A 17183-nucleotide genomic window follows, 5' to 3' on the forward strand; every position below is an offset into this window, starting at 1 on the left:
TGTAGTAAGTTTCTTCTTTTTTGGTTTTGACTCAATATTTGAAAACTGTTGGGGTTTTTTTTGCTGACATGATCATGAATAGCTTTAATACTTCTTTTTTTAAAGGTTTGGGGATGGGGCGTTACATTCCTTTGAGAGCTTTTATTCTGATTGAAGTTTGAAAGCATACTAATAGAAGTCCTACAGAAAACCTTGGAGCCTTTAGCTGCTTGTGCTTTAATAATACTGCAGCGTATGATAAAAGGACATTGTTGCAAAAGCTTTTTCAAATTGGAGAAGCTTGTTTGTGTACTGTAGAAATTAGGTCTGAATGTACTAATACTACCTTTTCTTCGTTTTCTAGTCCTTGCAACAATAGCTTTCGCTTTCCTTCTGCTCCCGATGTGCCAGTACTTAACACGGCCTTGTTCACCTCAAAACAAGTAAGGACTTGAGAAATCGTTTGCTCCTCTCCTTGTATGTTGTATTTATTTATTTTCATGAGAATTCTTTAACAGAGTCTTTGGTTACGAGCATTAACCTCAAGGCTTTAGGGCTGATGTTTGTGCATATTTATTGTGCAAACACCATGTTTCCACTTTGAAACTAGGAAGCACGATTTCTGCAAGTCATGTGTGCTTGCCAGCCTGGGAAGTGCAGTACCATTGCAGGGGACTAGATTTCCTAACAGTGGTTTTTAAGAAGCTTGGCTTATTTTGGGTGAGATTTCAGTTTGGGATTTGGTATTAGATTTCAATGTTTGTTAACTTTGGACTATGGATTTTAATCCTAGCTCTTTCAGTGACTGTAGTTACACCAGTGAAAATGACAGTTGTTAATCTCATGTTTTGAAATGATTGGCGGGTTTTTTTTTATTTTTTTTTTAACCTTGTGACTGGAGTTCATGTTGCAAGAAGCGCCATCTTAGATGGTACTAGGAAATAGCATTCATTGTAACAATTTCAAGAGAGGTGCCAGAATTTACAGCGTTTTTTCCATCTCTGTAGTTCAGACTTTGCACATTATTTGAATGTGAGGAAAGGTTTTATTTTGTTGCTGTTTTGGTACCTATTTGTGGCAAAGGAACCTCCCTTCAGTTGTTCTTGGCATCTTTCATCAGCAGTTGAGCCTTGTTCCAGCAGCGTCCATTTTCTGTTCTTTAAATGGAAACATAAAGTCTTCTAGCTAATGTTTGTGTGTTGTTCCTAGGATTTCCTTTGGCTGCTGTGGGCGTTTCACTGCTGCTGAGTTGCTCTCATTTTCTCTGTCTGTGATGCTTGTCCTTATCTGGGTCCTAACTGGCCACTGGCTCCTTATGGATGGTGAGTATGTGAATTAAGGGATTTTACTACTGGTTTGAGCCTGTCGTGACACATGCAGTCACCTGGTGATGATTGGTGAAATTTGCTAATATTAATGGCTTGCTGAATTGTAATACTGTGTGGTAGACTCCCTGGAAACAGCAGCTGTCAGGAACATGCCAGGGTAGCATTCGGGACACCTGTTTTTCTGGTTTGTGAAAGCTTCCAAGGAAGTGCCAGAACACTCATGAGAGAGATTTTGCACCTGTGTGGTGTAGGGTGAATCGCCGGTTTTAGTTAAAGATGTGTTGAGACAGTGGTAGTTTATGAATCATAACTTGATCTTAATGATCTGGTTAATTTTTGCTGTGCATCTTATTGTTCATTGGTTCAGATGATCAAATAATTTGTCGTGAGACAGTTCACAGTAGCTGGTTGTCTTTGATCTCTTTGATGCTTGCCATGGATGGTGAGATGGGTGAAGCTGGCAGGCATCCAGTTGGCTTGAAGGTGTGATATTTTTTTTCATGCTGGTTGAACTGAATTCACAGCTTACTGTTCCAAAAAGGAGGTTTTCTCCTCCCCTCCCGCCTTCCAAATCTCTTGTGCTAGCTCTGGCACTCATTTAATCACATGGTAAACTGATTCAGCTCACTAGAATGGCAGCATACTCTTTCTTTTTTGCCAGGCTGTTTTTCTGCTGCTGCAGTGAGATGAATTGGATTATTTTGCAGTCAGGTATGTGCTAAATTTTGGCAAAAGGCAAGTGGCAGCATGATGGGATTTGAGAGGGGGTAGTGGATGTGATAGCAAAGTGAGGAAGGGGTAGCCAGGAGCAGGAGCTCTGCTTCTCAGCAGTGTCAGGCAACTGAAGTGGCTTAGGACTTGCGAAATGGCACCTTGAAGTTGTGATTGAGGAAGAATAGCTGGGCCAACATTACTGCCCTTGAAACTGTTTGTTGCAATAGAAAACATATATCCCAGCAGCTTTCCCGCTCCTCCTAAACGAGATGGGAGCAGCAGCAAGTCCTTAGCACTGAACCCTCTCGTGGCACCTTCATTATTTCTTTCTCATGCTTTTTGCTGCTTTACAACTTCCACCTGCTGTATGTTAGGGAATACCTTTTAAAGGATACTAAATGAAGAAATGCAGATGAAGTTCGTTTTGCATTGAACAGAGTAGCCCACCATGTAATCAGGGGTGATTTTTGATCTGCAGTAGCTACAAAGCTAAATGGAGCATCAGGTGTGGATTTTGGTGAAATCTGAAGACTTGTCCACACTGAGATATTGACAGAAGCATTTACTTCAAAATAGCTGGTTTTGTGAGCACTTCAGTCTGGAATAGTGAGCTTTGAGGCAATTAATCTGCAGAGTAAGGAACTGCTGGTGCAGAGTGATGTTTGGATTTTATTTCTCTTGGTGGCTTTTTATGGTTTACTGAATTGTGTTGATACTGTCTAGCTTTGGATTATTTTATGTAGTTTATACTAAGGGAGCTTGAACTGTATAGGTAAGCCTCTGATCATTTGTTCAAATCCAGTTAAATCAATGTTTGTCAGTGACATTGAACAGGGAGCAGCATTTATTGGCCTTCATCAGGGAAATGCGCTGCAGTTTTAGTCCTCATACTATACTGCTGCAAGTGGGATCACATCATCTCTGCCGTTACCCTTTGCTTCTCTGCAACTGAAAGCTCGAGACCCCAGTTAATCTTGTTTGGAGGGCAATGTGGGCAATAAGCACAGCTCGGTAATATATGCAAGTGGAGCACTTGCTTTAAGCCAGCGCCTGCCAGCTGCTGGGTGTGCTGTGATCTAACTCCTCCTCCCTGCTTTCACGGGGATGATCTTCTGTTTCACTGTCGGCAGAAAATGAAACAGATGTTGTGAACGTGCTTCACGTTGCCTGGGCCGGGCAATGAGAGGGAGAAGTGGGGCAGGTGTTTCTTCTTAACAGCACATTTCATTTTTTGTGTGTGTGGTTTGTGGTTGTGCAGTTGTTTCTCTCTTTATGAGAGAGTATTTCTACTTTAGAGCCGAGTAAAATGGTGGGGAAATACTTCATGGTAATTTCCAGTCCTTACAAAACCGAGGTATGGCAGTTCCTGCCAGAACAGTCTTCATTGCTCAAATACCACAGTTCCCTCGTCTGCATGGTACAGTTGGTTGAACTGTTCCTAAAGCCGGGGACACCTCACTGGGTAGAACGAGCAGGTATTATCTCCAGGGGGTTGTTCTGGCCTGTGATGAATTACATTTATAAGTCTTGAAATGCTGATTTCTGAGCAGATTCTTTGATGACAGAATCATCAAGGATGGTCCTTGTCCCCTGGTAAAACCTGGGTAAAAGCTTTCCTAAATAGTGGACATAGCTGGAGATGTACAAGGGGAACAACAGATGTATGCAGGGTCTGTCTGTAGCTACAAAGTGAACTTGAAGGGTCATGGATACCCCAGGAACTGCTGCAGACCTTCACTGCTGCAGCAGGTGGGTAGAGGGCTGCTGCATGACATGTGTTCTTATTCGCGCTCTTTAAAATACACTTTGAGAGTTTTAGAGGAACACGATTAGATCAGAAATTCTGTACCTGTTTCTTTCAGAGGTCAGGTGGTGGCCTGTGGGGGAAGTTTAAGCCTTGCCGGCTTGCATAACGCTTTGTAAAGCAGTCACCACACCACCAGCATCTTGGTGGTTTCCTCTGTTCTGGGTGCAGTAGTGCCGTAAAGCTGAAAAATACGCTGTATCCAGAGAGTCGAATCACGTATGCAAGAGTATTGTTAATCCTCAGAACGTCCTTATTCCATGAGTGTGCTTGCAGGGACTCCAAAGTTAATTCTTTGTGTTAATTGAAGGTTAACCCTTTCAGTGAGCTCTTTCTTACTCAGCTTCATTAATCCATTGCCCAGCACTTCCAACCCAGAGGTACTATTTGTGTGGCTCTTCTCTCTCCTCTCTCTCCCCTTCACACTCTCATGTGCACGCTCTTTTTTTTGCATGCTCCCTCTTTTCCTCACCCTCACGGTATCCCTTTTTCGTGTGTCGTACCCCCCCCCCCCCCCTTCCCCCCAGTCTGGAGCATATTCCAATGGAGATCTGTTTTACATAGTTTGCCATCACCATCTGTGAGCTTGGATATGGATGACTTTGTTTCTCATATGATTTCTGGACTTTTTCATTCGAAAAGAAAGCTGGCTTCTGTTTAGAGAAGCCTGTTGGTGGTTCGACTGCACTTTGGCCTATATTAGTTGTACTTGCTCTCGGGCATTCTTGCTTCTCTTCTGTTTTTTTAAAATCCACCAATATTTCTTAAAGCAGTTGCAAAACCGCATAATTATGAGCATGTGCATTTCACTGTCATCTAAAGGACTTTTTTCCATCTGCTTTTCTACCCAGTATTGGCTTAGTTTGATGAAAGAGTCTTGCACGTGTGCCTGCATTCATTTCTGTGATGGAGAAATGGGGTGTGCGTACAATAGAAAACACTTCACGCTGGTTAAAATATTTCCACTTCTAGTTAATTATAACCTGGAAATCCTCTCCTAAATATAGGCTTGCTTGAGCTATTATTAACATTGGCTTTAGAGAAGCCTTTCTGATTTAAGACAGACTGTTCCCTTGTATTTGCTCTTTTGCCAGAGGAAGTCTGTAACTGAAGGCTATATTGAATTACTGAGCACAGATCTCGTTCTCGCTGCTTTGCTGTGTCAAATTCTCAAAACCTCAATAATTTGCTTACATTTTGTAGCTACAGTTATGCAGCATGATTTAGGGTACATTTTTATCTGAGTAATCCCATTGCTTTGTTAAAATTGGCAGCGCTGACACTTGGTGTTGTGCTAAGCTTGTCAGTTCTGAAAAGAGAAGGTGGGTTTGGCAAAGTCCCTGCTGGGCTGCAGCCTCTGGGCACTGCGGGCAGCCACGCCAGCAGGCGTTTGGTGGCACTTTTTTCCCTTGAATCTGTATGGACATGTCCTCAGTGTTTTGATGGAAGAACTCCACATCTTTCAGGTGAAATACAAGCATAAGGTAGTTTCACAGTTACATAATTATAGCATCAGACTCCAAAGGTTAGCTTGTACATTTTGGCAGAGTCAAGTTGTCATGTTGGTGGGCATGTACGTAATGGATCAGTTTTTCTCTGTGGTTTCATTTGGTCAGAATAGGTTCGCACCTCTTTACAAATTCTGTGTCATGTTAGACAAATAAATACATTTTGTTTACAAATGTCTGCACAGTTGAGTGTAATCTGGTCCTAACAGGGCTCCATTCCTTGTAAATAGATGAAAGTTGATTTGCTTTTTAAGTTTTAATTTTTGTATTTTAAGTATCTCTTTAGGGATTTGCTTGTAACCAGTTGAAAAATATTCAATTGTCAGTTGAGTACCTTCGGTAGGTAAGGCTAGGCTTAAAGAAGCAGGAAATCGCACAAATGTGAAAACTGGGAATTATTTTTTTTGTGTCATGTTTCTAGTTTTCTACCCTGACAAAATTCCCCTTGGAACAAAACTAACATCTGAGCTGTAGCATGTTGTTCAGCCTGTTGATTTGGCTGAAAACTCATCCTTGAGAGAGGGGTTAGGAAAAGACTTGCCCATGTTTTTTTCCCTGTTGGTAGGTAGGCCTTCACATCGAGTTTTGTCATTGGGAAATCCCTGTAGATCTAAATGCAAATATTTCATAGTTAGTGTTCGGGCAGTCTTACACAATCTTGCCCAAACAGAAGATGGGTTTGAGTAGGCTTTTGTCGTATCTTGTTCTAACATGTCACATAACCATGCTACTTCATAATTAAGAGTCAAGGATTTTATTTATTTTATACATTTACTAGAAAAACCTCCTAATAGTGTAAAAGTAGAGGTTTGTGTTTGGGGTACGAAGAGTTCAAGGTGGTTTTGTTGCTTCTGTTTTTAACTGGGTAGTCAGTGTTTTACAGGGGGGGAGAGAGAGAGTCTAGGGCACAAGACATGAAAGCATTTCTTTGTGGCGGCTGGTGGAAGTTGAGTGGAATGGGCAGTTGTGCCTGCAGAGGGATTTCTGCTTCCATGGGGACATGTTTGTAGTTGGCTACCAAATGTGTTTTGATTTTTATTTACTCTGATAAGAAGAATTTCACTATCTGGAAACAATAGAGAGTAATCTAGTGCATGTGCTGCACAAGTGTGAACAGGGGCTCCTTTGGAGTGTTTTTTGTGGGGGAGGTATTGGCTTGGGGTTGGTGGGTTTTCTGTTTGTTTTGCTATTTTTAATGAACTAATTGTGTGCTTGCATTTTGTAGCTCTGGCTATGGGCCTGTGTGTTGCAATGATAGCCTTTGTTCGGCTGCCGAGCCTGAAGGTTTCCTGCTTGCTACTCTCTGGGTTATTAATTTATGATGTATTTTGGGTAAGTGTTTTGTTTGGTTTTGCTAAAACTGTTTTTATCCTTTGGATCTGTAATTGGCCTTGGGCCATTTTTACATGAATTGTACTAGTATGAAGTTGCTGAAATCTGGCAAAGCCAGAAGATCAGCTTCATTGCTTCATTCTGAGGCATTAAAGTCTGCAGCAGGATACCAAATGATTTCCTTGCTAATGAGTTGACAAAAGCAGAAACATGATTAGAATATTTCAACTTTGGCATATTATTTAAAAAAAGAAATTGGACCTCAGATTTTGAAAGCCTGGCTGAGGATCAGAACAAGCATTTCCAAGTAAACACAAAGCCTTATCCATGCTTGCACAGTATGCACATGCCAACATCTGATGAGCAGCAAAATCCACAAGATAGGAATGCAGACTGATTTATAGCCACTGAGGTTGGCATAAAATCTTCCTGCGCTTTTACAAGAAACCTGACAGAATATATTTTGTAATACTGAAAGGATTTTGTTTTACTTTTGTGTGACACTGAGCACTGATCCAGGGAAGTGCTTTCTGACAGCCAGTCTGTTTCCCAGTGTGATGAGCTGTAGCGTAAGAGCCTGTTTGAAACAAGTGTTGCATCATTCCATTTACGAGTGAGCACTCACTCACCTCTTCTCTGCTTTCAAGCTTTCTCGTATTTTCAGTATCCTGTTACCTGCCTTTGTAGTCCTAGACCACCTATTGTGGTCCAGACAGATCCTTTCCCAAAGGATCTCAAGATACCGATCAATATCTTGGTATCAGAAAGTATATTCCAGTTATTCTTGAGGATTAATAATGTAAAAAACTTTATCTGAATTTTTGAAATACATTTTGCTTTTTATCACCATATATATACAACACACGTATATGGAAATTTTAGACAATATCCTTTCTTTTCTTGAATAAGCAAAGCAAAAACACATGCAGCTTTGAGTATATAATTGCAGTCTGTAATTTCTGATGGTTTCCTTGCTCCACAGGTCTTTTTTTCTGCCTACATCTTTAACAGCAATGTTATGGTGAAAGTGGCCACACAACCAGCAGATAACCCCCTTGATGTTTTATCCCGGAAACTTCACCTGGGACCAAATGTGGGTAGAGATGTTCCCCGTCTGTCGCTGCCTGGTAAACTTGTATTTCCAAGGTAAAATCAGCAGTTCTTTTACTGTACTATATAAGAAAAACCTTCCCTTCCTGTACTTGGTAGTACCACTAATTATACTGGAAAATACCAACTTAGTTCCCTCGTTAGTCACTCCCTTTTCCTGATAAAAAGGTACATAATGAGTAGTGAGGGTTGGACTCTTTGCTGACTCACGGTGTGCAGAAATAATCCTAATTAGGTTAACAGGTGGCTCGTTCAGAACAGGATTTGCTTTTCGACATATGTGTGAGTTCTACAGTTTAATGACTGCTATTGTAGGATTTATGACCTAATGCTTAAAAGCAAAAGACCTGAGGTTTGTGCCGTCACAGTAGTCTTGATTACTGTGTAATTGCAAGCGATGGGGAAGGGAGTTAGAAACTGATCTAAGCAAGGGTGGCTTACCGGGTGAGTGTCATGTTGGAGATTATTTCACACCTCTGCTGTGGGGGTTCCTTGATGTCTCAGACTTTTAACCAGATCTGCATAGGCCTGATGGGACAGTAAGCTCCAGTGCGTCAGCAGTTATGCAGCAGGTCATGTTGGTGTATTTACTCTCTTCTTGTTTCTTTAGATGTTGGGATGCTGAAATTACAGGGGTTAGGAGTTGATTGTCCGCAATGATAAAACCAAAATTATTCATTCTGTCAACTTTGTGATAACTTAATTTGACCTCATTTTCTTGACAAGTATCTCGGTTTTAAGATAATGGGCAATTTTAGTTCTTGGTCTACTTAACAGCTGGCTCTTTTTGGGAATCTGGTGAGACTATAGTTTTCTGTGTGTTTTGTCTGAGGCCAAAGATCTGAGAAGTCCATAAGTTGACTTATTGCCTTGTATTAGAGGCGATCTGTGCACATGGGAATGAGGGTGCAGTGTCTATCGATGTTAATCAAACAGTTCAATAAAACGGTCAACTGGTACCTCCCATCAATGCTTAGAGGAGACATGGCTGAAATACTGAGTCGATGGATCTGTTTCACTGAGTTGAGTTAAGAGCAAAAGCAGCTTAAACACTACTGGTAGAAATAAACTGGTTTAGAGCAACATGTCATTATGTCAAAATGGTTACATTTACAGCTGTGCTGAGGTGGTGGTGAAATCACCGAGGAGCAAATCCTCAGTAGCCAGCATTTAGCTTCTACTATGTAAGAGTTTGCCAGTAGAAAGAAGGGATGTGCAAAACAAAGCGCAAAACCAAAGTGGAGGAGTCTAGAGCTTGTCACCTTGTGTTTTGGGCATGAACCCATTTTTGGTTGCTCTCTAGTTCCACAGGCAGCCACTTCTCTATGCTGGGGATCGGAGATATTGTGATGCCAGGTCTTTTGCTCTGCTTTGTTCTACGTTACGATAACTACAAAAAGCAAGCCAACAGTGATTCCTGTGGTGCCCCCGGGCCAGGGAACATCTCTGGACGTATGCAGAAGGTCTCTTACTTTCACTGCACACTTATTGGATATTTTGTAGGTGAGTAATTAGTTTAATATGGATAGCTGCATAGCAAGCAGAAGTTGGATTATTATAGTAGGTTTAAAAGATGATGGAAGCAGGCGTAAAGAGGCTTTGAGAGAACACTTGGTTTCTGTTTTAATCTTCTCTTTGGGTTTTGGTGGCATGGTCTAGGGAGAAAAACCCTTCTACAGTCTGCTTTTTAAGATGTTGTGTTTTATTTAGAGGATGGAAAAGATATCGGTGTATTTTTATTAGCAACTTTTTATACTTTGCATTACTAGCGTAGGTGTCCTAGCTCATGCCTGGGTTATGGGAAAAATACGGGAGTTTCTAGATGGATTGTGCTGTGCAAAAATACATCTAGGTAATTCATCTAGATAATTCCTGCATTTTTGCATTCTACTGCTAATGCTTATGATCCTGTGACATTCTAATACATACAGAAAATGGTAAATAGTCACAACTGGAATGCTGTTTATAATTTGATGTAGCCATCACTCTCCTTCCTAACATAAAATAGATTTTTCCCTAAGGTCAGGACATGTGTGTGCATACCCTGACCTCTCGCAGTCCTTCTGAGGATGAAAAGGAAAGATAATTTCCTACCGGCAGCCTTCCTCCTCCGCGCCCCCCATCTTTCCCCCTATGTTCTCTTTTGACACATACCCAGGAAAACCATTCCCGGTGGGTACAATGCTTCCTTCCTCTTGGCGCCCTGTTTCTCATGCTAGGGGCCTCGGGCTGACAGTCTCAGGAGGTACCAGCACTGGAGCAGCACATCACTGTGGTGCGTTCAGCTCCCTCCCCTTCAATTTTTGTGCATTTTGTTTGAGTTATTCTTAACTAAGTCTTTGAAATTCAAAACTGGAGCAAGTGGCTCAACACAGCCCAATATTAAAATAGAATAATTTCTCACTGTTTGGTTTGTTTCAATTGTATTTGGGAAAAGCAGGTAAGTAACTTTTCCACAGCTCGTCTCTTAAAATGGTGGGGAAGGGAGCCACGTGTGGATGGAATGATGAGAACATCTATATGCAACCTAAAGATATTTATAGTCAGTTTTTTTCCTTACAGGTCTATTAACTGCAACAGTAGCTTCTCGTATTCACCGGGCAGCCCAGCCCGCCCTACTCTATTTGGTACCTTTTACTTTATTGCCGCTCCTCACCATGGCCTATTTAAAGGTAAGACAGGATTACGTGCTCACAGCAGGAAGCTCTGGGGTCAGCTGGAAGCAGGTTCAGTGTTCTTGCACCGGGCAGCAGTTCTCATGAGGATGATGCATGTCCTTAACAGCCCTGGCCCAGAGCTAAGGTACTGCTGCTGCTGGGGTGAGTCTTCAGTCTGGAGGACTGAGGAACTGAGAAATGACCTGCTGAAATAGAAGATAATTTATGTACATAAATTAACAAAAATTATAAGCTAACTAAATTCTGGAGTATTAAACGCTGTTTTAATTAAATAAGTGAATTTGTCCTTGCCCAGCTGGACATGAAAAAATGCGTGCACAAAGGTTGAACAGAGATTGGAGAGGCAGATCCTTGTTTACCTCTTCCCAGTCACCTGTTCTGAACCGAAATTTTAAAATTTCACCTTTCCTGTTACAGGGCTGTTGTTGAAACGCACATCTAACGCTCTGCAGAGTGGAAAGGCTAGAGTTTTCCACCTGCATGAATATTTTCTTCCGTGAGAAACCTCTTTTGGGTAGATCTGCCACCAAAATAAGATGGCCTGGCCTGACAGGGAAAGGATTTATTTTTTACTGGTTTTATTGTAATTTGCAAAACAGGTGAAGAGTAGATTTTAGTTTTAAATCTACTTTAGTTTTAAAGTAGATTTAAAGTTTTAGTTTTAAAGACATGCTTCCAAGTAGATATGCATTTTAAAATTTGAATTCTAAATGAACTTTAAAGTTTCTGAGGGCATGGTCCTTCTACTGTTTTCCTGCCTTAGGGCGATCTACGTCGCATGTGGTCTGAGCCTTTCCACTCCAAGTCCAGCAGCTCCCGTTTCCTGGAAGTATGATGGACCAGATAGAAAGTGACCTGAACTTCTGCCTTGGTCCTTTTCACTTTAACTTGTGGCTTGGTCGTCTCCTAAAGCTGGACTGGCTGGTACTTGGGAAGGTACCAATTATGGGACTTGTACGAAAGGACTTCGTATTAAAAGGAGGAAAAGAAAAGAAAGTTAAGATCCCGGAGCTGTGTGTGACTCCGTATCTCCCTGCAGATGTGGAACTGGGGACCCTTTGTGCAACTGCAGCCACTTTCCTCTTTTCCTCACTCAGATGGATTAGTACCAGACTATTACCTTTGAGAGAGGAAGAGACAGACTTGAAACTGAAAACGGCTTGAAGTCGTTCAAAAGCTTGTGAACACTAAAAGAAAAAACAGTTAAGCAAACTGAAGCTTCTTCAGAGAACCTCTCATGGACATTGGGACCAGTTTCCTGCTGGACTTCGGTTTCGAAAAGAACTGAGACAGAAGGTCTTCTGTCACAATATTGGGTTTTTTTGATTTATTAAATATTTCCTGTGGTGTGAGGTTACTTATTAAATCCACAGACATTGAGTGACTTCTTGCAGTATACATATAAAAATTTGTTGTAACAAGTTACATTTCCACCCAGATGTCATGTTGCAGTGAAAAAGGGCACGATTTTTATACATATATATATACATACATATAGATATATATATGAATAAATAAAAAGGAAAACCTGCTAAGATCATGCTATGTAGCAGACAGGGGCTTGCTGTAATTTTTAGCATGTAGAGCAGTTTACTATGGCTTTCTTGTATATGGATCTACAATGAGCTGCTGTTTTTTCCCCCTCCTCCTACAACTGAACCTGCAGTTTCAAACCAAGTGTAGTATTTGTACCGATTGTACTCATGGACTTTAGGGGATATTTGATTTTGATCAATGTAGCAAACTAGGGAAGAAAAAAGTTCAAACCCAAACCTGTTTGTTTGAGGGGGGAGGGGGGTGGGGGTGTCTTCTTTTTTTTTTTGTCTTTTTTTTTCTTTTATGTTTCTACAAACAGCTCCCTTGCAGGTTTTTAGTAGTTCCTTCTTGACCCAGTGCATGTATTATAGCAGCAATTGTCTTTGTGCTTTCTGATCATAGTAATGTATCACTTGTAAATACATTTTTTTCTATTTTCTATTTTTTTGTATTTTTTGCATTTTGTTGCATTAGTATGCTGTATTTTTTCCATGCCCCTGCCCCTTGAAGAAAAAAAAAAAAAAAGGAAAAAAGAAAACTGTCCTTTACTGTTGTGACTGGTTGGAGCTTGTGTGTTGACTGCTTTGTACCTGTAGCCTGTTAAAATGTGGATTTATTATTTTTTTTTGAACCAGCAGTTCCAGTTCTGTTATTTTGTTGACTGAAAGGCTTCCCTGAGGTAACTAGAACATTTTTCCTTTAAAATACTCTGTCAGATTGGGTGTGGGGAGCTCTCCCAAAAGCTTGTAGCTCTTGGTGGTTTGATAGATGCTGGTAACTGTTAGTTAACTGGAAGGAAAACAGGAATGTTTCAGAATGAATCGGACTGAACAGTAACATTACTTTGGGGTACGGTTCTGTTACAACAGGTAAGGAAACTTTGGTGAAATACCTGATCCTTTCTGCTCTGTCAGATGTTACAAAAAGAGCATATTTAGCATGGCAGAAAATTTTGTCCAGCACAGTGTGTACTGTCATTAATTAACGTCATCTTCTGTTCTCAGGCACGTCCGGCACTGCTTGCGGGCAGAGGGGCTGACAGGCCGACAGCCTTGGAGCTTGCTGTAACAGATCTCCAAGGGGTGGAGCCTCTGAAGAAGCGGTAAGCAGCAGCACAGGGGTCTGGGGGGCTCTAAGATTAAGCAAGTGTGGCTGGGTGGGTGTGGCAGGGGGATGCTGTGACTTTATTTTTTGGTATCATCCCCCTGCCACCACCCCCCAGTTCATCTCTTTCACTTGAAAGCATTTCCTCTAGCATGTGCCTGCAATGCTCATTGTCAGGCAACTGCCATTTTTTAAATGAACTAAATAGTTTTTAATTAAAAATCTGCTTTTTGTGTTCATAGCGGGTGTTAGGTCTCAGACTTGCAGTCAGCTTGGGACAAAAGACAGGCATCGGTTTTCAGCTACACACCTCAGACTTCAGTGAATAAAATACTGAGGAGGGTATTCAGAGAGAGAAAAAAGACACTTTTTTGGTGGTTGGTTGGTTGGGGCTTTTTTTCCCCAGAGGTTCCAAGCAGTGGAATAACATGTTAAAAATCCAGTTAGTTACTGCTTGATGGTCCCAGGCCTATCCATCTGCCTGATGATAACGTACGTCAGGTGCATTCAGCTTCACAGCAGTTCCCTCCTGCCTTTGCAATTACAACAAAAGGTCTTTCTGTTTTGAGGTGGCATTTTTTAGTCCCTGCCAGGAAAGCATGGCTATGAATGATTTTCTAGACTTCAAAAGCATTCTGGAAAAAGTTCCAGAAATGCTAACTGAGAAATGCTTACTGAGAAGTAATTTAGCTTTCCAGAAAAAAATCTTGGCCTTCCTTTTTGAGCTATATTGTGCTCCTGCACGCTGCAGCCTTCTGACCTGCACCAAGACAAGACTAAGCTGTAACTGCAACACTTTGCTTCTGAACCCACAGGTGGTGTCTGCTGCGCTGAGCTGACTGCCCAGCTCCCCCAGCAGAAGCTTGCACCTACCTGCCAGGTGAGCAAAAACTGGACTGAAAAGGTGTTTGCAGCCCCTTCAGTGTGGAACAGCAGCCACCACTGGCAGGAAAAGGATTTTGGTACTTTGCAGAGGTTAACTGAAGCGTAACTGTTCTAAATACCAAGCTATTACATGCGCAGAGGGAAAAGCATTGCCCTAGGGGTTCTGAGTAAGTTAGAGCTGTAAGGCTTTGTCCCACAGCCCTCCTTCCACCTAGAACACCTCAGCACTGGGGGGATTAGAAAGGGATTCCTACCATGCTACTCAGCCGCTGGGCCCTCCCTGCGCAGATCCACCTTCTGTCCATGTTTCTTGGGTCTGGCCGACTACGTGTTTTCTCAGCTTGAAGATGAAACTGTATGAGCGGCTTTGGATTTCTGGAAGCCAAGCAGGGCCTAGAGTTCCCTGTCCCTCTTGGGTCTGGTACAGTTGTTTGTGCCTTCTTGGATTAATGTTTTGTTGAACACAAAGTCCTGCAGTGAGATCACCAAACCACCTGTCCTATCTTCTGAAAAGTTGTTGGAAAAAAATATTTTAGTAATTGTTTGACTAATAGAAGCTTTCTTGTAGGAAAGTAAAAGGATTCTGGAAAAAAAGTAAAGAGACTAGACTGTGTTTATAGCTTTATAAAATACAGAATTGTAATGTACAAACCTGTCAGCAGTTCTGGAGTTAAGTTTCTGCTGCATCTTTGGGATTAGTCAGCTTAGCCATTTTACTGTTTGTATTTTGCAGTTTCTGTAAGGTCATGATCTTGCAAACATGAGTTCAGCAATGACTTGGGGTTGTCTGGCCAGCCAGTATGGGTATTATGGGAATAGTATGGGTAAGTGTATTAGAAATGCAAGCTGGTCACTCTGTGTCTGTATTGGCCTGTTGGGAGCAGCCTGGGAAGTTTTCAAATCCATGCCCAGCCTTCGAGGCTGTACTGCGCTGCTTGCAGGGGCTCAGGAGCACACCAGGGTGCCAGCGCTGCGGTCGTGTGACATTCAGAAGCCTTTTGCCAAGATGAATGTTTCCTGTCTTGAGTGTGGCAGTATGTGATGTTCTGTGAGATGGGGAAGTCACTGAGGCAATCAGGAAATATATGCATATGGTTGGGGTGACTTCCCCAGCTCACCATTGAACCCCCTTGAAGGGGAAAGTGGAAGGAAGGCTCCCACGTGTTAAAAGTAGTGAGTGAGTGGAATTTGAAATTGATTTTTAGCTAAACAGCGGCAAACTGCATTTTGCATTCAAGATACAACACTGTCATGTTTTCTTATCTCTATGCCATTGCCTCTTCCTGTTAGTCTTCTAGGTACATTGAGTTTTACTTAAGGATGTCTTTCAAATTTGCTATTTTTGACACTTTCCAAGATCCCAAACATAACCTGAATGTGTGGCCATTGCCAGATTGTGTGTACAATGGGGGCAAAACAAAATTTTAATTTAAAATCAAAATATTTTGTCCTATTTTTCTTACAGATAACACTTTCAAAAAAGACTACTAGAGGAGTGTTCAGATGTGAAAGCAACACTACAGCAATTTCAGCTGAGTTCTGTAAGTAGTTTATACACTGCTTGAACTTGGAAGGCTGAGATGGTGCTTCTGGGTTGTGGTTGGGTTTTTTGGTTTGTTTTTTTCAAAATTGTTTGAACTCGAGAGGTGAGCCCTGTCTGGCTGTGCTCTGAGCAAAGCAGATGCTTCAGAAGGGGATCCAGCTTCCAGGCAGCCAAGAAGAATGATTCAGATCTGTGCTCCCCAGGAAGAACTACATATTTCTCACCTCAGCCAGAACAGCTCATCTCTTCCGTTAGTCTATTGGGAACTCGTATGAAGAGACTGTGAGCTTTACGTTGGAAATACAATACATCAAATCGAAGGCAGGGGGGAGTAACTCCTCATTGCTGTGTTTCTTTAGAAAGGACTCAAGTTAGAGCTGCCCCTGTTTCAGTCCCATTAGTCTGTCTTGTAACTGGTTTCGTGCACTGAAAGCATGGTGGGGCAAAAACCACAATGTCCTTGAAAAGTGTAGCTGCAGCATCCCTACCCGTCTCTAATGTATGTATGACCTAGTTTTCCCATCTCACTGCCCCAGCTTTGCAGTGCTGGCTGAGTTTGTAAATTGATGAAACTTGCTGGTTCACCTGTAACTAGCCTCTTTTCTCCAAGGACAGCCCAGCCCTGCCCACACCTAGCCAGGTTAGTGCTGTCTGGGGGTGGCTTTCAGGAAGAGCTCCCTATTTAATGCTGCAAAACTTGTTTGTGTTTTGTACTTTCAGCAGTTCTTTTCTGTAACAGCCCCGAGGAGCAGTCGCACGTGCATTACAGCCAAAATTCTCTCAGCCAGCAGCAGCAAGGAATAAGCTCTTAGTATCTTGCTCTGAGAAAAGCCAGCTCTTTGTTCTTGGAGCTCTGGGGCAGGCTTTGTGCATAACCATGCTGTTTACCGCAAAGCACAGCTGTGAACAGTGCTGTGACAGGTTACTGATCCCTCTGGACCAGTGGCGGCAGGGAAAGTATTGGAAAGCTATTGTTTAGAGCCTTTGCACCCTTTAAAGCATGTTTTTAGGTAATAACAAAAGGAAACTCTAATAGTCTTATCTTTAGATGTTCCTAGGCTCAGGAACCTGACTGGCATGCTGTACCTTGACCAGTGATTTTTTTTTGGACCGGCTCCACCTTTCTTGTAATTTGATGATGCACAGTGCAATTTGATGCAAACTGTGGCAGAGGTGCAGTGCTCAGCAAGTTAGCAACAAGTTAGCATTAAGTATGCAGTTGTTGGCTCCAACATCAATGCAGCAGCTGACCTGGTTAGTAAGCAGGTTGTTAACAAGACACATGGTGGGTGATCCAGGCATTCCTAAAAGCAGGTTCCAGTCGGTTGCAGCAGCAGGGCTCCTCCAAAACCAGTCAATTACTTGATGCTGCACCCCCCCGGCCCCACATATTCTCTGCAGAAGGTCCACAAGGGATTTGGTACATCTAGTTTGTAGGTTCTTCAGGTGTTTTCTCTGTCTGCTGCGGTGTTAATCACTATTCTCCCCCTTAGGTCAGCCATGCTGCATGTACAGGGGCAATTTCACCCTGCCCTGGAGAAGAGGAGAAGCTGCAGGCATTTCGAGTTGGTAAATGAAAGGCATGATGTGGAAGAGAAGCAGTCTGAAAGTGCTGATGACACGGTAAAGCAGCTAGATGCAGAGAGGGGAAGGAGTGCAGCA

At 42.2% G+C, this 17183-nt stretch overlaps 2 protein-coding genes across 5 annotated transcripts in view; one reads left to right on the forward strand and one right to left on the reverse strand.

Moving 5' to 3' along the window:
- SPPL3 (signal peptide peptidase like 3) overlaps positions 1-12527 on the forward strand; it is a 60561-nt gene extending 48034 nt beyond the window's left edge. For 2 of the 4 annotated variants that reach the window (XM_080392687.1, XM_080392688.1), the window contains exons 5-11: positions 344-422; positions 1189-1301; positions 6559-6665; positions 7648-7811; positions 9079-9278; positions 10338-10447; positions 11217-12527. In XM_080392687.1, coding sequence (XP_080248813.1) covers positions 344-422; positions 1189-1301; positions 6559-6665; positions 7648-7811; positions 9079-9278; positions 10338-10447; positions 11217-11288 — 845 coding nt within the window. In that variant the 3' untranslated portion in view covers positions 11289-12527. Of the gene's footprint in view, positions 1-343; positions 423-1188; positions 1302-6558; positions 6666-7647; positions 7812-9078; positions 9279-10337; positions 10553-11216 lie in introns of those variants that run through there. The other 2 variants (XM_080392689.1, XM_080392686.1) reach the window with 1 other exon arrangement.
- RNF10 (ring finger protein 10) overlaps positions 1-17183 on the reverse strand; it is a 202056-nt gene that overhangs the window by 67770 nt on the left and 117103 nt on the right. The gene's annotated exons all lie outside the window — the stretch shown is intronic.

Source organism: Falco punctatus (assembly GCF_963210335.1).
Source record: "Falco punctatus genome assembly, chromosome: 1".
Taxonomy (NCBI): domain Eukaryota; kingdom Metazoa; phylum Chordata; class Aves; order Falconiformes; family Falconidae; genus Falco; species Falco punctatus.